This window comes from Schistocerca nitens, chromosome 2 (assembly GCF_023898315.1).
Source record: "Schistocerca nitens isolate TAMUIC-IGC-003100 chromosome 2, iqSchNite1.1, whole genome shotgun sequence".
Taxonomy (NCBI): domain Eukaryota; kingdom Metazoa; phylum Arthropoda; class Insecta; order Orthoptera; family Acrididae; genus Schistocerca; species Schistocerca nitens.
Window position 1 is genome coordinate 2,771,592 of NC_064615.1, and position 25,020 is coordinate 2,796,611.

Genomic DNA, 25,020 nt, shown 5'->3' on the forward strand with positions numbered 1-25,020 from the left:
TATTTCTGTTATATGTGAATGGCCTAAACAAATTCTGCGGGAATGTCATCCAGCTTGCTGACGATACAAGTGTGATAGGAGTGGGAAAGAAATGGAAATACTTCAGAAGTCTACAACAGAGACACTGAACAATATTGAAAACTGGTTGAGTCACAGCAAATTGGTAATAAATGTTAGTAAGACAGTTGCACTAAATTTCTATAATGTGAAAAAAGTTGAGCAAACTGTTCAGATTCAGATATATGACAAAGACCTTCAGAATGTAGACAACATTAAGTTCTTAGGAGTATGGTTCCAAGATAATCTTAAATGGGGATTGAAAAAGTTTGTCAGAAGTTAAGCACTACATGCTACTTCATGAGAGTATTAGAGGGATGCTGCAACAAAGATTCTCTGAAAACTGTGTACTATGCCTATATATACTCACAACTGAAATATGGAATTATTTTCTGGGGTAACTCTTCTCTTAGCTAAAAGCCCTTTTGGCTACAAAAAAGAATTTAAGAATAATGGAAGGTGTAAAATGGAACAAAACCTGTAGACCACTCTTTATAAGGCTAGAAATCCTCCCACTTCCATGTACATATGTGTATGAGATAATTGTGAAAAAATATTCAATGGAAAATCCCACTCTCTTTCAGAAAAATGAAAATATCCACTCCTATAACACCAGGCAAAAAGGAGAATTTCATCTACAGCCCACCAACACCACCTTGCATAAAAAAGGAGCCCTGTATTATGCAAAAGTTATTTATAGTAAACTTCCCCCAGAAATTAAATCAATAAATGACCTGGCAAATTTCAAGTCAACTGCTAAGGCATATTTGACTTATCACTGCTTCTATAACCTCCACGAGTTCCTTCAGAAAGTTCACTAATGATTTTGCCTTAGTGCTGTATCACATAAATGTTACTGGAACTTTGATGGTTTACCATGTAAATGTTACTGTAATACAAATATTAATCTGCCAGTACAGTACATGAACTTTCTGCATTAAAATATCTACTCTTTATTTTTGTACAATATTTGCTCTGTGTATCGTAACTCAGTGATCATTTAATGTGGAAATAATGATATTAATGCAAATTTAATATTTTGTTATACATTGACTTGTCCTACACCAGAATGTACTATTTGTGTACTATATGTTTACCAGGACCAATAAAACTCTACTCTACTCTACATGAGTTCACCAGACTTTGACTTGGTCCTGAAGTTGAAAAAACCTACTATTTCTTTTTCATGACATTTAGATTGATTTAAAAAGCATGTTATGTATTTTTTGATTATGAAAGGTCTTCTAAATTAGAATCTGGAGATTCAGGTTTCATCTTGCCTATGTCTAACATCACAGCATTTGTGTGCAGTACATCAGCAGAGGTGCCACTCTGGGGAAGGCGTTCATCTCTGAGCCAGTGTCAGTGACATCTTGTTCAGAAATACAGTTGCAGCTGTGCTAGATTGTGCTAAACTTGTTCGGCCAACCTGTCTTTACTGGTGATCCGTTTTTGTTGTGCCATAACCTGTAGCAACTATTGTGCATCACGCCTGGTGTATGACTGACTTTATGGCATGGAACATTGGTGTGTGTGATTCCTGTAGTGTGTGTGAAACCAACACAATGATTCCAGAATAAAATTTTCATTCTGCAGTGGAGTGTGCGCTGATATGACACCTCCTGGCAAATTAAAACTTTGGGCCAGACTGAGACTTGAACTTGGGTCCTTTGCCTTTCAAGAGCACATGCTCTGCTGTCTGAGTTACCAAAGCAAGACTCACGACCCATCCTCACAGCTTTAATTCTACAAGGACCTCATCTCCTGCCTTCGAAACTTCACAGAAACTCTCCAGTGATGTCTGTTCTTTCTTGTGGCTAGTAGTCCTGGCTGCTAGGAGCACATCTGGTGTATACAGCTGGCATACTCCTGCTAGTTGTTGCACCTAGGTGTTTAAATGTGAAATCACTATTATTTGCCAACTTCAGTGCTTGGTTCCCTTTGGCAACTGGTTGCTGTGGCAGGTTAGCATTGCTGTTGTTGCGCAATTTGAAAAGTTATGTACACTATTTGTAATTTGATTTCCCGCATGTCATTTCCATGTTAAGTCATTGCTGATTGAATATTTCATGGTAACCTGTTTATCTGAAGTGTCAAAAGTGTGCTTTTTGGTATGTTTTTTGGGTCCATCACTTCACGTAAGTGTCTCCAAAACTCCAAAGGCATCCTGCTGCCCGATTTTTCTGTGTATACTACTTGCTGTATCTGCTGTTCCAGTGGCCTAACTAATCATTGGAACAAGATTTTTTTCTGTATCAAATTTGCCATTGGCAGGTGGTGGTTGTATCATATCACATTTAATAAAAGCATATTCACAGACATTGATGAGTATTGAGGAAAACTTGGAGCATCTTCCTGATTTCTGTGATGGCAAACTGTGTCATCGGGTGATCTGGCTAGAAAGGATCTGTGTTTAAACCACTAACTGTAGACTGGCCAATCTGGAAAAGAAAAGTATGAAACTTGCTATGCAACAATGAAGGTGTTTTGCATGTCACTGACAAGAGATTAGTGAAGACCCATCCACTGGAAGTAAGTGTTACAGAATTATGAATAAAAATCACAAGAACTGCAAGAAAAAGTATGATTTTTATTGTAAGGCAAACAGTTATGCAAAATGTATGATGACAAGTAATATTAGTGATGAGGTGTATCAAATGGTAGAATACAAGGAAACAGCTAGTGGTTCTTCAGATTCCTTAAAGCAGCAATTACGTCACATCCAAGGATCAGTTGTTAAAAATTTATACAGACTTTTTTTCTTTATTTGAATACCAGGTGAATACATTTCATCTAGCATAGCAAAACTAAAAATAATTGTGGAATGCGTTGAACAATGGACTTGCAGATAAAAATGTAAATGTCTTGTCAGTCCAAGAAAAAGTCTAAACAGCAGTAATAATAGCTGTGAAGATGTTTGTGCTGTGCTGATGCTAGATAGGATAAATAACTGTGTGAGCAATATGTTACAGGTGATCATTTTCATTTCCTGCTCTCATTTTGACTCTTCTTTGCCATTTTTGTTTCAGTCACTTTTAAATTTGTTGACACTGTCAGACATACTCCTGCTATGAAATTATAATGAAATCCAGACCTTTAGCTGCTTACAGGCATTGATAAATATCAACTGGGACAGTTGAAAAATGTGTGCCCCAACCGGGACTCGAACCCGGGACCTCCTGCTTACATGGCAGACGCTGTATCTGACTGAGCTACCGAGGACACAGACAATTGTGTGGCTTCAGGGACTTATCTGTGATTATACAGACAAGAAGATATACCTCAAATAAAATTATTACAAACAACATAGTGAATGAACAGTTGATCGTACAATTAGAACTGGAATGAAAGCCACTATCAGCCATTCTCAAACGAATCTACGTGCATAAATCAGAGGCTGTTGATGATGAAACAGAGAAAATGCGAAGTGAAATAGAGGCAGCACTAATATTGTCTGTTGAGAAGGAGCATAAGGGAAAAGAAATTTCTGGAGTTCTGAAGTAAATTTCAACTGTGTTCATTGTGAACACTCTTCTCCAAAACTACATGGAAAAATCTGAGAGGTGCAAAAAGAATGCACTATTAATAACAACTACAGTTATAATTATAACACTGCAAAGAATACGCAGACGCAGGTGCAAATGAAGAATGTAACCTATATATGTTAAACAGTAGGTCTAAAGGAAAAAAAGGGGAGGACCCATTTGTACATATACAAATTCAGAAATTTTAGTTGAAGACAAGGCATTTAAGGACACTATTACCAAGTATAACATAATAGAAAAAGGCAGACCAGTCTGGATTTATGTTTATTTGGATAACTGGTTTCGACCTTTGTTATTGTCATTTTCAGATCCAATATCAAATTACTGCAAACTGCAGTTCATCTGCAGGTGGAGATTCAGTTAACTACTATTTTTCATTTTTAAGTTTAGAATGAATTTTACATTGTTACTGATATTGAATTATTAAAGTGGATATTTGTGTTCCTTCTGTAGCTATGTTTAAAAGTTGAGTGTGTAGATAGCCTCTTTTATCTTAATAAGGTGTTTCTTTAAGAAAGTTATTTCTACATAAGCTACAGATTTTCCTTCATTCTAGCTTTATCTTTTCAGGAATGAAGTCAAAGTACTTAGAGGAGCCAATTATCTGAGAGGTTACAGTATGGCATTTATGGTTTTTACTGAAAGAACATCTTTATATATCACTGTTGTTGCTTATGCTCTTCTGGGAAATGTTATAACAGCTGATATAGTATGTATAATTATCAATATATTTTAATGAACATATTACTCTCCCATTTTCAGAATGAAGTTGCTTTACTCTGATTTTTTTTTTTTTCAGGTTTTCACTTTAGCACAATTTTTCAACCTTCTGCAACTTTGTTTGGCCTTATGTCTTCCACTAGCAATGCAAATGTCAGCAGAGGCCAAAGTTTCAATCTTCAGAATTCAGGTAATCACATTCTTCATTATTGTCAAATTCAAGTACAGTGACAGATGTATATAGAAAAAACAGAAATCAAACAGTACCTCCATATTACTATGCTACGTAGCATTAGAGAAAATGAACTTTGATATTCAAGATGTCAGTGATAAGTGTGGGTTCAGCAGCTTAGCACGTGAATATAGTGACAAAAAAACGCAACTTGCAGTAACCAGTTACATGACCTCTCCTACATGGACATCCGTGTGTAAGTGTTTTCCAAGTCTCCTCCTAAACCATTGGGCCAATTTCAACCAAACTTGGTACACACATCCCTTACTGTCAGGCAACAACTGCTGTTTGGGTAAGAACAACCTACCTCCCATAGTTCAGGAGTTATGATGTCATAAGGACTGGGATGCATGAAAAACTGTCACATGGTGCATGCCATTTAAATTTATTATTTCTTTTTACTAATTCTATTTGCAACACATTTGGAAACAGTGCCCACATATGCCTCTGAATGTACTTACAAAATTATATCATGTATGACACATATATCAGGAGATATGATGCCATAAACAGTGAGATGCATGAAAAACTGCCACATCCCACAGGACATTTAAAATTATTACTTTGTTGCTACTTACACTATATTTGCAGCATATTTTGCTGACAGTATTCACATAAACTGCTGAATGTACCTACATAAATACATCGTTGTACAACACATAGTTCAAAAGATATGATGTCATAAACACTGAGACATATGAAGAAATGCCACATCATGCATGATGTTTTCATACTTTTATTCTTTATTACTAAGACACTTCTACAGTCATGTCAACTTAAGGAAATCCCTGACACCTGGGAGCACTTTTGACAGCTTGAACTGTGAAGTACAAACAGCTGTAGGTGAAAATGATAGCCATCTATAGAACAATGAAAGGGTGTGCCATAGAGGCATTTACAAAATTTTGTTGTGAACACATGAGGAATCTGCACCAAGTGTATGGAAACTGTCAGGGACCATTTTTCTTAATTTGAATACTCTACTTACTCATTTGTACATTATGAGTTTCTTTGCAATATATGCCTCAGAGTTGGTATGTTTTTCTCATTCTTAGCATTTCCTACATTTCTCTTTCTTCCCTTATTCTTTGAAGTACCTCTGTATTAATTAATCTTTAGTCCACTTTGCTTTAACAATTTCCCCTCAACCATATTTAAAAATTATTCAAGTATTTTTTCTGTTTCTTTTGCACTGTCCTTGATTTTCTGTCATATATCTACACTAAAGATGAAATAAATGACAAGGTACCTGACTCCAAGTGTCCATTTCTGCTCAGAAAGTGGTTAAATATGGCATTAATTCACTGGTAGAAGCAATTCCTGACGGGTTTAAAACCAGTTGTCATTGATAAGATGTGACCCTCATCTCTGGTCCCTGCCAAGTAGTATCTTTTTATGACTGCTGTTGTTATACTGTGTTAAATAGCTGCAGGTGCTACATCGTTGGTTCTAAACACAGTGGACAGTTTACACAGATACAGCAACAAATCAAATTCCTTCACTGTATGCTCATGGACACCTCCAAATTGATAGCTGTTTTCTGTCATTCTGTCATACCTCATCGTTGATCCATCTTACAGTTCTGATTGCGTACAACCGACTGACACATACACAGCAGTTTGCTGTCATGACTTATGTGAACAGAGGAGAGGTTGGGGTGTGGGTCACATGGAACTTTTGTCCAGCTGTATGCCTGTAGCACTTCAAAGTTAACATTGTGGTACTTTAGGGGTGGGATGAATATTTTGCCAGGTGAGCTTATTTTCAAAATGCAATTTTTAGCTGCCCTTTCAGATTTCAAGAAATATTGTTGTTTGTCTTAGTGTAAGACTAGTGTAATTAGTTTGAAACAGTACCCAATTTTTCCAATCTTTAAACCAAGTAATGTCTACACTCATGTAACTAATTCCTTTTTTTGCAATGTTTTTATTACAGGAATATTTTGAAAGTTTTTCATCTTAACTAGTGGCAATAACTGTATTCTATTCTATGTTCATGTTGCAGGAATTTTTGTTGCAAGAGGAACATGTACCAGTACTACCAGCACCAGTCACATTAAGAGAAAGTGATAAAGAAAAACTGAAAGAAACGAAGACAGGGGTACAAATGAAGAAGTGTTCTGCTAAATGGTCCCCATCATCTATAACAGAAACGTTAACAAATATCAGTATGGAAGTCCTGCCTGGGAATTTGTGTGCTGTTATAGGTCCAGTAGGTGCGGGAAAGGTATGTACTGCATAATATTGTTCCCAAAAGGCAGCATAGTTTATTTCATTTTAGTAATCCATATTCTCTCAAATACTCTCACTAACCATTATACAGGTATATGAATAGCTTTATGTTGCTATTCTCCAGATATTGTTAACACACCACTGTGCTACGTACATCATAACACTTCAACAATACCAAACCTAGCATAGATCAAATACACACACACACACACACCTGAATATCCTTTGTGAATACAGTGGAACTTCGCTTAATGAGCACCTCCCATAATGCGCAATTTGAAATACAAGAAAAAAATCGTAAAAAAAAAGACTCACTTGATGAGTGATGTTTTGCATAATGAGTGCTGATAATTTCCTGTGACATCACCAACCATTCGCATGCAACAGGTGAAATGTTCAACAATATAAACACCTTTCATTTTTGGCAGCAACATATGAACAGTGTCTTTAGTCTGTATTGCTGTATGGATTTTGTGCTCTTTCTGGTACAGTCTTAATGCAGCTTGTGATCACACATTTTTCTAAATGTGTGTTCACACAATGGTTTTTTTTTTTTTTTTTTTTTTTTTTTTTTTTTTTTTTTTTTTTTTTTTGCGCAGATTTTAATAACCTTCATAGAAATGTCCCTGAAGATAAAGCTGCAAGAAGACGACCATAAGAGAAAGAAAATTACCTTAGAAATGAAACATAAAATCATTGAAAAACACGAACATGGTGTGATCATTGGTGATTTAGAATGCATATACAATCAGTCTGCATCAACTATTTGCACTATCCTCAAGAACAAGGACAAGATTAAGGAGATAGATGCTTCAAAGGGAATGTCAAGAGTATCTAAACAATGGTTTTGTATGCTGGACAATGTCGAAAGGTTGCTCCTTGTATGGATAAATGAAAAGTAATTGCAAAGTGACTCTGTTAACGAGAACATTGCTTGTGAGAAGGCAGGAATGATTTTTGCTGACCTCGTTAAGAAGGTGCCAGGATCATCAGCGGCCAAAGAAGTGTTTAAGGGAAGCTGTAGCTGGTTCAAGACGTTTAAGAGAAGAACTGGCATCAACAACATTGTGAGGCAAAACAAAGCAGCCAGCTCTGACATAAAGGCAGCAGAGAACTTCATCAGCAACTTCAAGATGCACATAGATTATGAGGGTTATCTGCTGCAACAGGTTTTTAATTGTCACAAGATGGGTCTATTCTGAAAAAGATGCCGAAGCGTACCTTTAAAACAGCAGAGGAGAATGCATAGCCCAGTCACAAGCCACTGGAAGACCATCTTGCTCTGCTGTCCTGTGCCAGTGCAAGTGGTGATTTGAAAATTAAATGCTGCTTGCTTACCATTCAGAAAAGCCCGCCCAGCTAGCCAAGTGGTCTAACGCACTGCTACCCGAGCGGGAAGGCGTGCTGGTCCTCGGCACGAATCCGCCCGGTGGATTAGTGGCGAGGTCCAGTGGGCTGGCCAGCCTGTGGATGGTTTTTAAGGTAGTTTTCCACCTACCTCAGTGAATGTGAGGTGGTTCCCCTTATTCCACCTCAGTTACACTACGTCAGTGATTGCTGCGCAAACACCATTTACACGTATGCGTACACTATAATTATTCTACCACGCAAACATTTGGAGTTACACTGACGAGGGGGCCAAACCGCACAATAACCCTGGGTTCGAGGTGGGTCGGTAGTGGGGTAGGTGGACTGCTGTGGCCTGTTGTGGGGTTGTGAACCACTGAGAGCTACGGCGGGACGAAGATCTCTGTCGTTTCTAGGCCCCAGCTGAATACATACGTACATACATACCATTCAGAAACTCCACGAGCCTTCAAGAAGTGTAAAGTCCAGAAGAGCAGGTTAAATGTGATGTGGAGGTCCAAAAAAAAAAAGGCTTGGGTGACCTGTGATCTTTTTTGTGGTGGATCAATGAAGTGTTTGGTCCTACAATGAAAAAATATCTGCTTGAGGTGAATTTGCCATTTCATGTCTTGCTTGTTATGGACAATGCTCCTGCCCGTTCTACAGGCCTAAAAGACCACCTCCTTGAAGAATTTCAGTTCATCAGCATCCAGTTTCTGCCTCCCAACATCACTCCATTACTCCAGCCTATGGACCAGCAGATTATTTCTAACTTTAAGAAGCTCTACACCAAAGCACTCTTCAAATATTGCTTTGAGTTGACTGAAGCTACCATTATCACTCTCAGAGACTTTTGGAAATATCACTTCAACATCACTATCTGCATCAAATGATCAAAAAAGCTTAGAAGAAGCTTTGTCAGGAGTGCACTGTCGAGTGTGACTCTGAGGCATTTGAGTCAGTACCTGTGGAGCCTGTACTCAACAAGATTGTGTCTTTGGTCAAAAGAATGGGACTAGAAGTGGATAGCTTGTGGAAGATTGCAGGCAAGAAATGACCACTGAAGAGCTACTGGAGTTACAGTGTGTTTCGCAGCAGGAAGTTGCGGAGAGGAGTTCCTCGGAGGAGGAGGAGGAGGAGGAGGAGGAGGAGGCAGTAACAGCAAATCAGCAGTCTTCTGGCACAATAAGAGAAATAATGAAAGCATGGGAAGAGGTTGCATTGTTCATTGAAAATCATCACCCTGATAAAGTAGTGGCTGCATGTGCTACAAATTTATTTGACGATAACACTGTGTTGCATTTTCGCCAAGTGTTGAAGAGGCGGCAGAAACAAATGATTATAGATAACTTCCTACTAAAAAGAATTTGTTATGTATTATGAATAATAAAGTACATAAAACAGTAAGTATAATTTTCTTTGAATAACTGGCATGAATAAGATAGAACTCTTAGAAATTGTTCTGCATGAAACATGTTATCAGATTTTATATTAATTTATGTCAGATAAATTGTTTCACTGGAACAAATTATGCTCGCTATGTGAGGTTCCAGTGCACATATAAAATTTCTGAAGAACCGACATGAATATCATTACCTATTTGTACATGTACTTATATTTCACAGATATTCTTAACATTCTTTCCAAGGTAATAAATCACTTTTAAGTAGACCACAGATCTTCAGATTAAAACATATTCATTTCCTTATTTCGTAGTAGCAAAAAATCTTGTATACATGCATTTCATGACCAATTAAACTGAAAGCCCTTAATTTCATAGCACCTAAAACAGCCTATTTTGTCTGTTTTTGCAAAATCCTAAAATGTACCTATTTCTTTAGTGTAAGATAAAACTCTTGTATTTTCAAAAGATTATAATTGTTTGGAAGATTTGAGGATTGCAGGATTCAAGGTGATATCTGAAAAAAAAATCTGTAGCTTATAGAGTCCTGGTTGACTGCCATTTTCCGCAAAGAAAATTTTTCATAGGGCTTGAACTGACCCAGATGAAAAAAAAAGTACAAGAGGAGAGTTACAGGTTCCTAGCCATTGTAGTGAAAAACAGCCTCACCTCTCTCCTTGGTGATTTGGGCTCTCATTGTAGGGAAGCAAGGCCCTTGTCAAATTTTTGTTATCCACCCGCCAAACTAAACTAGTAAGTAATGTACTGAAAAGCGTATAATGTGTAACATGTTCACTGTTCAAAATCTATTCTAGTTTTAGTGTGTGAATAGTTAAACAGAAGAAAATACTGAAAATAACTAGTTCAAAGCTTATATATCTAAAAACACAGATGATGTGACTTACCGAACGAAAGTGCTGGCAGGTCGATAGACACACAAACACAAACATACACACAAAATTCAAGCTTTCGCAACCAACGGTTGCTTCATCAGGAAAGAGGGAAGGAGAGGGAAAGACGAAAGGATGTAGGTTTTAAGGGAGAGGGTAAGGAGTCATTCCAATCCCAGGAGCGGAAAGACTTACCTTAGGGGGAAGAAAGGAAAAAAGGACAGGTATACACTCGCACACACACACATATCCATCCGCACATACACAGACACAAGCAGTCTGTGTCTGTGTCTGTGTATGGGCGGATGGATATGTCTGTGTGTGCGAGTGTATACCTGTCCTTTTTTCCTTTTTTCCCCCTAAGGTAAGTCTTTCCGCTCCTGGGATTGGAATGACTCCTTACCCTCTCCCTTAAAACCCACATCCTTTCGTCTTTCCCTCTCATTCCCTCTTTCCTGATGAGGCAACAGTTTGTTGCGAAAGCTTGAATTTTGTGTGTATGTATGTGTTTGTTTGTGTGTGTATCGACCTGCCAGCACTTTCGTTCGGTAAGTCACATCATCTGTGTTTTTAGATATATTTTTCCCACTTGGAATGTTTCCCTCTATTATATTCAATCATTAGTTCAAAGCTTAGTCGTATATGACAGAGGCTACCAACCTTACTGCACTGTATGACACATTGTAGATCATATTCTGAAAAGCATGCAACAGAGAGATTAGTTGTTATGTTTTTATGCCTTCTAGTTCTCACAGAACTGGATGTATGGGAGGGGGTGGGGGGGGGGGGGGGGGAAGCCGGGGCATCTGTTCCGGGTGGCAATTTCAGGGTGTGCCAAATTCATATCCTTGAAGAAAAAGACTTTGTTTCACAAAGCACCTAGCATCCAGTGCACATTATTTATTGATTATTCGTATGATTTTGAAATGCATACCTGTTTATTCTTGAACATTTTTGAATACATTCTAAGTTGATTTCTGAACAAATCATAAGTTGATTTTTGAATGCGAGCATAGTGTATGTGATGTCTGTGCCTAGGGAATCCCCATCACATCAAGAAATAAAAAACTTCTCTGCAGACAAAATGGGAAGGGGCTATACCAGCTGAGCTGAATAAATCCTAACTGGTGAACACCAATCTCTGTTTGTTCATGTGGTTGATTGGGTGTGGGAGTGATAAGCATTGTTGTAATTATTAATGAAATCCATAGATTGAAACTACCATAGTGGAATAAACAACTAACAGAAAAAAAACAGATAAGAAAGTTTACATATTATCTTCTTAGTGAAGCCAAGAAAACGAAATTTTTACAGAAAATTTTTGCCAGAGCACTCCACTACTAAGGCCCAGTTTTACAGACCCCGGTTAGCAGCTGCTTAAATTCTGTTCTCGGAATAGCACGGAAAATGCGTTGTACAAACATGTAATGACACCTAACTGGACAATAAACGTGGGATAACTAAACCAGTGATTGTGTGTGGCAGGGTTAATGAAGTTAACTAGAGAAAAAGTTTTGACAATGGCAGGAATTAGTGATGACAAGATTGTTTGCTAGAATGAAGAAGGAAAAGAAACAGGGACATAATGTAAATTATACAAAATAATGTTATGATTCCAAATTTACATAAAAATTTTGTTCTACTGCTGCTTTTTGATCTCGTGCTTGAGAAACTGGAGCATATGACTGAAATGTGTAACTATTTCCTAATATGAAACTTTTTGCTTGTAGTAGGCCTCATAGGCATTTGATATTGATACTTCATGAATTATGTTCTGTTGTGTTATTTATGTAAATGAGGTAGATAACAATGATCATTTGTGCCAAAAAAGCTCACATGTGTTACAATTGTTAGAATATTAGAAAGGCCTATTTCATTTTATCTATCAGGCAGTGACAAAATAGATGTAATCAAATCAAGAAAACACACTAGTCTTGGGTACTACTCGTATTAACAGCTTTCTTAATATTGATTTTTGATGTAGCTAAAAATTCGAAGGAACTTCGATGAGATAAATGATTCTTTTGCAGAAAGGAAAGCACATTGTGTAAATCTGTAACAAGATTACAGAGAATAAAAGTGCTGGGACCTAAGGATTGAAGAAGTGTGTACTGGATGCTTGTCTCTTGTCTTGTTTAATTTTACATCACACAAAAGAGAAAGTTATTAGCTAACAGGCAATGAAGAGTGCAAATTTTCTGAAGAGTTCTTGTTCTCCTGGTCACAAAGAATCCAACCCAGTATTCACTGTGAGGAGTTTTTTTTTTTTTTTTTAACATTGTCCTGAATGTAGGTTTGATGGCTTCCATTACAAAATATACTTGTTTGACATGCAATAGAAGAATGCTGTGTGAAGAGGCATGGCACTGTAGTTTAGCACACTTAAGACCAAATAACATCTTATGTTTCCTTGAGTGTATATGTTTTATGTATCAACCTCTTCAGAAAGATTTGCACTACAACATGAGCATTTTTTCTTTCTTTTTTTTTTTTTTTTTTTAACTTTTGATGTCCTGTGTCGTATGCTTGATCAAGTTTTTGTTGCCCCAGGTCCAGAAATATCATAATTCTGGGGCTGGTTTCTCAAGCCATTTTGGAATTGCAAATTTCTTCTCACATCTTTCAACAACTCAGCATATGTGAAGTAGATTATTTTCTAAATATTGTTTAAAGCTGAACTAGACTCAGCTGTTCACTTTTATTATAATTTTAAAGTTGCTGAGTTCACCTTTGAGATAAAGGAAAAGTAAGCAATGTGAAAATGTCACACTATTAGGACAAGACATAAATATTTTTAAAATGATACACCTAGTTTCGATGTTTTTTTCTTTTTTTTTTTTTTTTAACGAACATCTGTTCAGGATTGAGGATGGTTCTAAAACTAAAGTTGCTAGACTGTATTGTATGTTTTTTTAATTTTATTTTTCCAAAATTAAGTGCAGTGTCCCGTAACAAAACCAAATACTTTTTATGTGCCCTTCATTGTAGCACCTTGTTTCTTTCTTGTATTAGGTTCCCAGTGATAGAAAAGTCTGCCAGCATGCAGTGGTACTTAAGGAAAATGTTGACAGAAAGAAAGACTGAAGCAAATGGCCGGCCGCGGTGGTCTAGCGGTTCTAGGCGCGCAGTCCGGAACCGCGCGACTGCTACGGTCGCAGGTTCGAATCCTGCCTCGGGCATGGATGTGTGTGATGTCCTTAGGTTAGTTAGGTTTAAGTAGTTCTAAGTTCTAGGGGACTGATGACCACGGATGTTGAGTCCCATAGTGCTCAGATTCATTTGAACCATTTCATTTTGAAGCAAATGCTTTTAATTAAGGCAGCTGATGAATCCACAGAAAAGAACCCATTTTTCAGTGACTTATGCCATACTCTTGGGACTGTAAACACCCCTTTTCAATAACAAAATATACCATTTTAAATGGTTTTCTTGAGAAGCACTGCCAATCAGTTTGTTCCTGCAGAGTCAACATTACCTAAAAATTATGTGGATTCATCTTACAGTGACCCATTGCATAGAATGCACAGCTATTGGGGAGTCTTGCACATGGATTTCTGTTGATGAAACTATTGACAATGTTGGTCAGTACACTGTAAAATGCCATCCTTAAATGTGTGTGAGGAGGGGAGCATTTTGATTACCACTGATGCTGAGTGAGAAAAAATTTACAGTTTCTCTCATTCTATCTGTATTTGGTCAGTGGTAATACTGAATTCTCAATCATATCACTGGAGCAACTTAATAATTTGGGCCCCCACCATTCACAAGTACAACGATGAGTGAAAACTAGAAAATTTTAATCACAGTTAATGAAAGTTCACATAATAATTTAGCTGTCCCATATGATGGGATACTCAACTTTAATATCCGCAGGGGGTTTTGCTTGAGAAAGTCCCAGAATTTGGTGTCACTGTTGTACTAATTATTAAATAAAACACAGAGCGTATCATTTTTCTCGCCGTATACTTGGGCTGATTGTCATGTACAGTGGTGGAATATACATTGGCCATTTGACAGCATCTGAAAGACTCTCACAAAAACAACTTCCGAAAGACAATGATGCAGACTGACTTTGTAACTCATACACCTCTTCCTTTTATGGGACTCTGGATATGAGTCGTAATATACGTAATAAACAGTTCCCAAGTTTTCTATATACACATATATTTTACCATAAATACTGATCCATTTGAAAACTGCATGAAATACGAAGGAAAACTGAATTAAACATGGCGGCTCGTCAGAGCAGTTAATATTCCAAAGATTGTAATTTGTGTGGTCGATGTGACCTATTGACGCCACACAGTCCCCCACCCCCTCCCACCCCTCCACAGTACGGAAGAGGCCTATGAGACCTGAGGGAGGGGGGGGGGAGGTGGTCATGTGGGTGTCAGCGTCAGTGTGAGTGGTGCAAGGCGGCAGGCGCACAACCGGAAGCTCCATCTCCATTGGGTCGACGTGCGAAGGTGCGGAAGGTGGCCGCCGGTCCAGCTCATAATCCGAAAACCAGCGGGTGGGAATGATGCGTAGGCTAACTTGGGAGTAGCATTACAGGAGAGGAGGTGGTGTGTGTGTGCCTTCCCCGAATGCAGACTGAGCCGTCCGAAGAAATGAAAGCTCGAACACATGACGGGTCGCACTCTTGTGGGAGAGACAAGCTGTGCACTATCTTGACATTGAGTTCCTCGGTGAGGTCAGGTCTGTGCTGTTGGTGAGCAGTACAAGCACATGATTATCTAACACCATAATCGACACGTTGTCGACGCGGTCAGGTGGTACATTGCAGCGCAAAATGAAGGACGGGGCGTCCGCGTCTCTAGTACCTGTAATGTCTTCAAAACCTATGATTGGGAATGATGATGACATGCCTGAGGAACCCGCGAACTGCGGTGATGAATCGTTGGGCGGAGTAAACCCAGCCGTAGGTTGAATGGTCTCATTAGCAGGTTTGTCAGATGAACACCTGCTCGCGCAGTCTGACTCGGATGGCAGAGAGGGGTCAGACTATGAAGGCAGGCTTGAGCCTGTGTAGAGAAACAGTTTGCAGGCGATCTTTTATCATGATGTCGAATGTCCCCCCCCCCTCCGGAGTACTTAGAAAGGGCCGAGGTAAGGGGGTTGTAAAGGTTGTCTGACAGAGTCGTCGCTGAGCATGATGTGTGAGCAAGAGCTGAATGCAGTCGGCACGTAAGGTGGGGAATGGCTGACAGATGGGTGTAGACCAGATGTGGCTTAAATTCAAAGAAACAGTATCGGCAACGATTGAGAGATTTATACCAAATAAATTAACAAACGACGGAGCTGATCCTCCTTGGTACACAAAACAGGTTAAAACACTGCTGCAAAAACAACGAAACAAACATGCCAAATTTAAACAGACGCAAAATCCTCAAGATTGGCAATCTTTTACAGAAGCTTGAGATTTAGCGCAGACTTCCATGTGAGATGCTTATAACAGTTTCCATAACGAAACTTTGTCTCCAAACCTGGCAGAAAGTCCAAAGTGATTCTGGTCCTGTGTGAAGTATGTTAGCGGCAAGAGACAATCAATGCCCACTCTGGGTGATAGCAATGCAGATAGTATCAAAGACAGCGCTGCCAAAGCAGAGTTACTAAAGTCGGTCTTCCGAAATGCCTTCACAAAAGAAGACGAAGTAAATATTCCAGTATTCGAATCAAGAACAACTGCCAACATGAGTTACGTAGAAGTATATATCCTCAGTGTAGTGAAGCAACATAATCACTTAATAAAAGCAAGTCTTCTGGTCCAGACTGTACACCAATTAGGTTCCTTTCAGAGTGTGCTGATGCATCAGCCCCATACTTAACCATCATATACAACCGTTCGCTCGACGAAAGACCCATACCCAGAGACTGGAAAGTTGCACAGGTCACACCAATATTCAAGAAAGGTAGTAGGAGTAATCCACTAAATTACAGGCCCAAATCATTAACGTCGATATGCAGCAGGATTTTGGAACATATATTGTGTTCAAACATTATGAATTACCTCAAAGAAAACTGTCTGTTGACACACAGTCAACATGGGTTTAGAAAACATCGTTCCCGTGAAACACAACTATAGTACAATTCTTTTATCTTGGCAGCTCGCGCATGCCCTCCCAGACGCGGGAGATTGCTGCGTTGCCAGTTGCACACGACGCACGCGCCGAGAAGCAGCGCCACAGTGTAGCATAGTTCGCAAGCTTACGTTTAGGGGGGAGCGCGCAGTTCATAAAGTAAAGCCACCACGGCCGCATTAACCCTTTCGCCGCTACAGAGACGTGCTCCCCGCATTCCGCGCTGTGCGCGATTTTGTCACTGCACTGCTCGCCTGTGCTGATACATGGTGTTTCCGACTGCTTTGACACACTTATCATTCGATTTAACAAAAACTATCTCGCCCAAAAATTAGATTTTTACACATCTTCTTGACTGATACCTTCCCCCCATAAATGACTTAATTTTGTTTCGATGTTCAACGCAGTTATTATGCGGCATTAAATATAGTAAACCATTGCACGAAATTTTGAAGAGTTTGCAGAGGTAAAAGTCCATAGAGTATACTTTCCGTATGGTCGATTTTAGTTGCCACAATGTTGAGAATGAAATGTGGACAAGATACCTAAATTTCATATGAAATTTACTGTATAACAATATCTCATTTAATTTAAGTACCACATAGGTGTCGTACGTAGTATTGAGAAATATTCCATATTTCGCGACTCTAACAAACGTTTTATTTACACCGGGCACGTTTGGCTTTATTTTAAAGCACTTCAATCAATCAAAAGGAAGTACACAAAATACATTAAACAAAACTGTGGACTAACAAAAACATTAGGACTTGAATATACCGTCTATCAGTGAAGTGCTCTGAGCTATGTCAAATATAATTTTTGTGTGTGGCACACACAAACAGCATTTATTTGCTAAAACATTGATCAGCCGACACAAACGTTGAATATTGTGTTACCACAGCTCAAAACTACGAAAGGTGACTTGGCAATGGAGGAGACACAATACTGTCCACTGAAGATGCTTCAAAAGAGAGAAACGAGTCTAGTCTAAAGAAGTCGCTTATTACAGTTGCAGAAGAGGAATATATTTCAATACCATTAGTAAAACTGCGACTGTGGAACAAAAACAAGAAAGAGAACATGAGTACCATTGTGTATGTGCCATACCTTTCATTGATTGAAGTGCTTTAAAATAAAGCCAAATGCGCCCAGTGAAAATGAAACTTTTATTACAGTCGCGAAAGACGGAATATTTCTCAATACTACGTACGACACCTATGTGGTACTTAAATTAAATGAGATATTGTTATACAGTAAATTTTATATGAAATTTAGGTATCTTGTCCACATTTCATTCTCAGCATTGTGGCAACCAAAATCGACCATACGGAAAGTATACGCTATGAACTTTTACCTCTGCAAACTCTTCAAAATTTCGTGCAATGGTTTACTACATTTAATGCTGCACAGTAACTGCGTTGAACATCGAAACAAAATTAAGTCATTTATGGGGGGAAGGTATCAGTCAAGAAGATGTGTAAAAATCAAATTTTTGGGCGAGATAGTTTTTGTTAAATCGAATGATAAGTGTGTCAAAGTAGTCGGAACACCATGTGTCTGCACAGGCGAGCAGTGCAGTGATGACAAAATCGCGCACAGCGCGGAATGCGGGGAGCACGTGTCTGCAGCAGCGAAAGGGTTAATGAAGAGACAAAGCACTAGAAATTTCAAAAAATTGCATTCAAACGAATAAAATTCGTGAAGTAAGACACTTCCATATTGTTTTTAAATATAGAAAATGTTTATCACCTTACATAGTTTGAACTCTTCACCTTTCGTTTATAATCCCAACACCTTAACCGTTACGCTGACGCAGCTCGTCTGACAATGTGTCTCCATGAGGTGTATAACAAGTCACGCAGAATACTGACACTGTTGGTATGACTATGAATTACTCACACTTCGTCGAAGTACAATAGGAAATAAACAATTACTGCTGTTCTTTATTGCGAAAAAACGGTTAGTGAGATTGATACAAACACCTTTCCTTGCTATCACCTGAATTAGGAGTCTTATTGCTTGTTTGGTTTAATTAATTAATAGAATATGAAGCAATTGGTATAAAGAATGTTTTTCCAAACTTTCTATAAAAGAAAGTCTGCTATCAAGACATTGTTTTTGCTCTATTACTTTATTTATGAGTGAACGTTTCTAAAACTGAAGACACTCGTCCGTGCTCTGCTCTGCAGTCGAGATCTGGCAATGTCGTTCTCTGATCATTGGCTGACTGTGTTTTGTGACGTCAGATGCGCAGAACGAACCTAAACTCGGCCGCCAACATAAATGACGCGCACTTTAGCTCTTTATTCACATGAAGTGTCGAGTGCTATTGACAAGGGATTTCAGATCAATTCCATATTTCTAGATTTCCAGAAGGCTTTTGACACTGTACCACACAAGTGGCTCGTAGTGAAATTGCACACTTGTGGAATATCATCTCAGTTATGTGAATGGATTTATGATTTCCTGTCAGAGAGGTCACAGTTCGTAGTAATTGATGGAAAGTCATCGAGTAAAACAGAAGTGATTGCAGGCGTTCCCCAAGATATTGTTATAGGCCCTTTGCTGTTCCTTATCTATATAAACGATTTGGGAGACAATCTGAGCAACCATTTGGGGTTGTTTGCAGATGACGCTGTCGTTTATCGATTAATAAAATCATAAGAAGATAAAAAAAATTGCAAAACGATTTAGAAAAGATATCTCAATGGTGCGAAAATTGGCAGTTGACCCTAAATAATGAAAAGTGTGAGATCATCCACATGAGTGCTTTGGTTACACGATAAATCATTCTAATCTAAAAGCTATGAATCCAACTAAATACCTAGGTATTACAATTACGAACAAGTTAAATTGGAAGGAAGATAGAAAATGTTGTGGCGGAGGCTAAACCAAGACTCCGTTTTATTGGCAGGACGCTTAGAAAATGTAACAGATCTTCTATGGAGACTGCCTACACTACGCTTGTCCATCCTATTTTAGAATACTGCTGCGCCGTGTGGGATCCTTACCAGGTACGACTGATGGAGTACATTGAAAATTTCAAAGAATGGCAGCATGTTTTGTATTATCACGAAATATGGGAGAGAGTGTCACAGAAATGATACAGGATTTGGGGTGGACATCATTAAAAGAAAGGCATTTTTTGTTGCGACGGACTCTTCTCACGAAATTCCAATCACCAACTTTCTCATCCGAATGTGAAAATATTTTATTGACACTGACCTACATAGGGTGAAACGCTCACCAAGATAAAATAATGGAAATCAGAGTGCGTACGGAAAGATACAGGTGTTCGCTCTTTTCACGCACTATACAAGATTGGAATAATAGAGAATTGTGAAGGTGGTTTGATGAACCCTCTGCCAGGCACTTAAATGTGATTTGCAGAGTATCCAGGTAGATGTAGATAATCAGTACATCAAACTACGCAACACAACATTTCCACTGTATCATGAGGGTTATTGCAGGACTATTATTGGTTATTATCTGTGTTATTGTTTCCATGGCACGTAAATGTGACTTCAGCAAAAAATAATATTGACGGAATATCATCACAACTGGTGTTTGACCAATGCTAAAATTCCAGTTGTACAGCTCTTTTTCCTGTATGAATATGGAGTTAAAGTGTAGGACAAGAAGTCCAACCTTTCTGCATGTAATTTACAACATACATGTCTGCCATTGATCTCCAGGTCCACCCTGCATTCCACCCAAATGTGCATATGCGTACCATGGCACCCACAAAGAATGGTGTGATCCATGAATGTCCTATGAGGAAATACATGAAGGAGGCCACTGGGATTCAACCATTGTTCGGTACGGACCTGTTAGAAGCCACGGAGAAGTTTAGTGCTGAAGATGATTTAGCAGACGTGAAGGCTTTCAGCTTTTGAACCTCAAGGGTGTGAACAAACCATAATGGCAGTCCATTGGGGGGTGGATGGAAAGGGTATGTGGTAAGATGTTTAATACTATTGTTGGTCAAAAGCTTCAGAAACTGTCCAATGTGAACTGTGGCCTGTTGTCAGTGATCAACATGCAGGACGCACCTCCTGTTGCGAAGATCTGCAGCAGGGCTCCCACTGCTGCTGCTGTTGTTGGCTGCTGGAGACGGATGGCATTTAAGGGAAGTGGGGGAAGAAGTCGATGATGATGAGCCACGTGCACCCCAGGAAAGTGCCTGTGAAGCTGTCACCAACTCAGTCCAGTGGCTGTGTCAATTCAGGCCACAGTAAGAAGGACTCAGGTGGGGCTGGTTGGTGTGCCTGGTAAACAGTACACTGTCGCACAACCTGCTCAATATTGTTGCCCATATGGGGCAGTGGACGTAGCTGTGTGCCAGTTTCTTCATTGTGGAGTTCCTCTTGTGGGATTGGTGCACGAGCTGCAGCACCCGACATTGCAGGGAGGACAGCACCGGCACCTGTCCTGGCACCTTCCATAAAGAGCATCACACCTAGCCAAACCTGAAGATGGTGTGACCAGTGAAATAAACAATGAAGGCATCTGCACCAGAAAGCTTGGGAGGCCAATATGATCAGGCATATTGCAGGACCTGTTAATGAAACTGGTCACACCTAGTTGTCGTTGCAGTGTCCAAGGAATTTGATAGGGAACTCATCAAGTGATCGGTCCAGTTGGCTATCTAACTGAAAACAAAATATTTCCTGAGTGTCAAATTCAGGATCTGGACTCATCAGGTCTTAAGGTAGCACACCCATGTTAGAATGCTAAGCACAGATGCAATAATAAATGGAATATTGAAATTCAACCAAGTAGGGACCCATCGATGAAGGTAGTGCGCCCTATGCTCTGTCAGTTTAACCGTTGGTCCAAAAAGTGATTTATCATCAGAGATGAAATGAAATTTCCAATCGTACAAAAAATGCATGATATAACAAGGAAAACTATCCAATATTTTGACAATGTAATGTAACTGGATAGATAAAAAATCTACTCAGCAAGCAGCGGCAGAACACACACATAAAAGTAGGTTATAATTGGACAAGCTTTTGGAGCCATTGGCTCCTTCTTCAGGCAGAAGAGCTGAGTGAGTGGCTACTTCCTCAGGCAGAAGGGTTGAGCCCAATTGTAACCTTCTTTTATGTGTGTGTTCTGCCGCCACTTGGTGAGTAGATTTTTTATCTATCCAATTAAAAAAATACATGATGTATGTTTACCAAATGTCATGGCCAACACTTCTATTTCAATCTGCGAGTAATGTTGGAGTAAGTTCCTTTGACATAAATGCGATTGGCATCTCCTTTCTATTCTCTTAACTTATGAGAGAGAACAATCCATATGGTATGTGGAGATGTGTCTATGGACAGCTGATTTTAACCTCTGATTTCACTCTGTGTATTATTATTGAAAAGATACACCTTTCTTATGGAGACAATTTAACAGCTGGGATGCATAGTAGTTCATTTTTCCTAGATACAGGCAGATGATTAATGGATTTAGGCACAAGCACATTCTGAATAGTAGTAGTAGTAGTAGTAGTAGTAGTGGTAGTGGTAGTAGTCTCGCTACCAGTCACTGCACACACTACACACACATTGTTTCATAACACATCACTCACTACACACACAAACGGAAACACACTGGTGATCTCTGGACCATTTTATGTACCGCAACTTCCCATTTGCTATCCTGAAAAACTGAGTCAGCGTTCCTCTGTAATGAATGAGATGTTGAGCTCAGAAACAGGAAGAGGTGTTAGCATTGTGCTGTGCACAGCATGGGGATACGTTTTTCTAGAAAAGGAAAAAAGAAGGAAAAAAATGTAGTGTGTAGATGTTATGTGGAAAGTTGGATGTTTTATAATCATTATTATTATTTATTTGTATAACTTTTTTTTTTACCAAACCCCTACTCTGTTTTATCTAAGTAGTACTTCAATGTATAAGATGTATTGCATAACAAGTACTTTTTAGCTGCCAATTTAAATAAGTGTATTTTTGTAATTTCTTTAATCTCTTTTGGTAATTTATTGTACAATTTTATTCCCTGGTAGAAAATGCTGTTATGAGTTATATGTTTATTTTTTCTTGGTAAATGTAAATTGAGTCTAGCCCTTGTTCCATGGTCATGGACAGAGCTGTTTGTGCAGTAATTACCAATGTTATTTTTGATGTGTATAACTGACTGGTAAATGTATTCACATGGAGCAGTTAAAAGCCCCAGTATTTTTGAACAGATCTTTACAATGAGCTCGACTAGTATTTTTGGTTATTATTCTTATGGCTCTTTTCTGGAGTTTGAAAATTGTGTTCATATTTTGTGCGTTTGTTCCCCAAAAAAGAATGCCATAGCTAAGAATTGAGTGTACATATGAATAGTATGTAACTAAAACACACTGCATGTTACACACTGATGATAGGATTCTAAGGGCATAACATACTGATGACATTCTGTTTGAAAGTACCTTTGTGTGTTCAGACCACTTCAACTGAGAATCAGTATTCATTCCTAGAAAATTTGCATTTGTTACACAGTCTACAGAGGTGCCATCTACATTTAATATAACTTTCAATTTTCCCTCTTCAAACTGAAATTCATGGCATTAGTATTCTTTACCTTTCTTTAGCAAAGCTGCAACAGGGTGTATACGACCCGGGACATCCGGGAAAAACCCGGTAATTTTTTCATCCGGGAGAAAACCGGGAAAAACCGGGGCATTTTTCGGAATTCCGGGAATTTTTCATTGTTTTAGCTTTCGGTTAAATTTTTGTAATTTTGACTGCAGAATTGATTTTCTAGCAAAGAACGTTATTGTATCCTGCTACTGGAGAATGATACTGCAGCAATAAAATATAAACGAGAGGGAAAAAATAAAACTTTAGTGGCAAAGGAAATGTGCAATTAACAACGAAACCCCGTGCACGCACAAGCATCTGCAAATAGCAAAAATATGTCGAAGGCCGTAGGGCGCAGACTGTAATCCTTCGTAACAATGAACTGCTTGCTATGAGCATGACGTCACAACTGTTCACATTAGGTTCGTTTGACCAATTGCCAGCGGTCTGTTGCGCATGCGCATTTGACTCGGGTATAAGCAGTACCTTCTCCCGCTACGGCGCTACTTGTAGTTTGGCTGTGAGCTGTATCGGTAGTAGCTGCAAGCAGCCAGATGCAAACGAGAAAATTTTTTCCCGCGCGCCCTAGCTGCCAGATTCGCGCTTGCACAGAGTTGTCGGAGTTCTAGTGGGGCGGAGGTTAACCTGCACGTGACCCGTGTTTACGTTAAGTGATTTCGCTGGTTCTCTTCGTTTACAGCTCCCAAGTCAAATGAAAACAAAACGGATTTCTGTGGCCGTGAGCTATCAAATGAATTAAAATACATTCACATAATTACGGAGGGCAAAAATATATTACTAATTTCAGTTTTCTGATTTTATTTTATTTCCAAGTTAGTAGCAGTCAAGCATTAATCGCCTTGCAGAACAATGAAGTTATTTTTGCAAGTTTGCTAAAGAAATTTGGCTTGATTAATCTTTCCGCTGAGGCGATCATTTTATTTGAAACGAAGTGTTTCATTCTACAGTATTGGCTAGTTCCAACTGTTCGCAGAATTTCAAGTGCACGTTATCATCTTTTGCCATGTATGGCATTATGTCATAATAAAGAACCAAAAATGAGATCGTATAGTACTGGTACACCAAGAAAATTTACATCCCAAAAACCTCACTGAAAAGCTTAATATCAGATGGGGCCTGCTTCATTGTGAATCTGGAAAAAGCCAATTTGCACTTCAAGCTGAATTATGCATTTTAGTATGGTTTACGAAATTCCGATGCTCTTTGGAGTATCCGCTGATGCCCTGTTTCTTTTATGGTGTAATCTAAGCTCTCTTAGTGCTTTATACACTCGAACATGCGGGCTTCCTACACCACTGCAGTTGCACACGCACAGTAATGTCTGTTTTCTGGCGCTCTCTGGCAACTGGGGTAAATCGAACCTACACTCCTGGAAATGGAAAAAAGAACACATTGACACCGGTGTGTCAGACCCACCATACTTGCTCCGGACACTGCGAGAGGGCTGTACAAGCAATGATCACACGCACGGCACAGCAGACACACCGGGAACCGCGGTGTTGGCCGTCGAATGGCGCTAGCTGCGCAGCATTTGTGCACCGCCGCCGTCAGTGTCAGCCAGTTTGCCGTGGCATACGGAGCTCCATCGCAGTCTTTAACACTGGTAGCATGCCGCGACAGCGTGGACGTGAACCGTATGTGCAGTTGACGGACTTTGAGCGAGGGCGTATAGTGGGCATGCGGGAGGCCGGCTGGACGTACCGCCGAATTGCTCAACACGTGGGGCGTGAGGTCTCAACAGTACATCGATGTTGTCGCCAGTGGTCGGCGGAAGGTGCACGTGCCCGTCGACCTGGGACCGGACCGCAGAGACGCACGGATGCACGCCAAGACCGTAGGATCCTACGCAGTGCCGTAGGGGACCGCACCGCCACTTCCCAGCAAATTAGGGACACTGTTGCTCCTGGGGTATCG

At 39.3% G+C, this 25,020-nt stretch overlaps 1 protein-coding gene across 2 annotated transcripts in view; it reads left to right on the top strand.

The window, feature by feature from the left end:
- The window catches only part of LOC126235662 (probable multidrug resistance-associated protein lethal(2)03659), a 338,456-nt gene that overhangs the window by 190,375 nt on the left and 123,061 nt on the right, over window positions 1-25,020 (top strand). For both annotated transcript variants that reach the window (XM_049944383.1, XM_049944382.1), the window contains exons 7-9: window positions 4,173-4,311; window positions 4,402-4,512; window positions 6,559-6,780. In XM_049944383.1, the coding sequence (XP_049800340.1) occupies window positions 4,173-4,311; window positions 4,402-4,512; window positions 6,559-6,780 (472 nt within the window). The remainder of the gene's footprint in view (window positions 1-4,172; window positions 4,312-4,401; window positions 4,513-6,558; window positions 6,781-25,020) is intronic.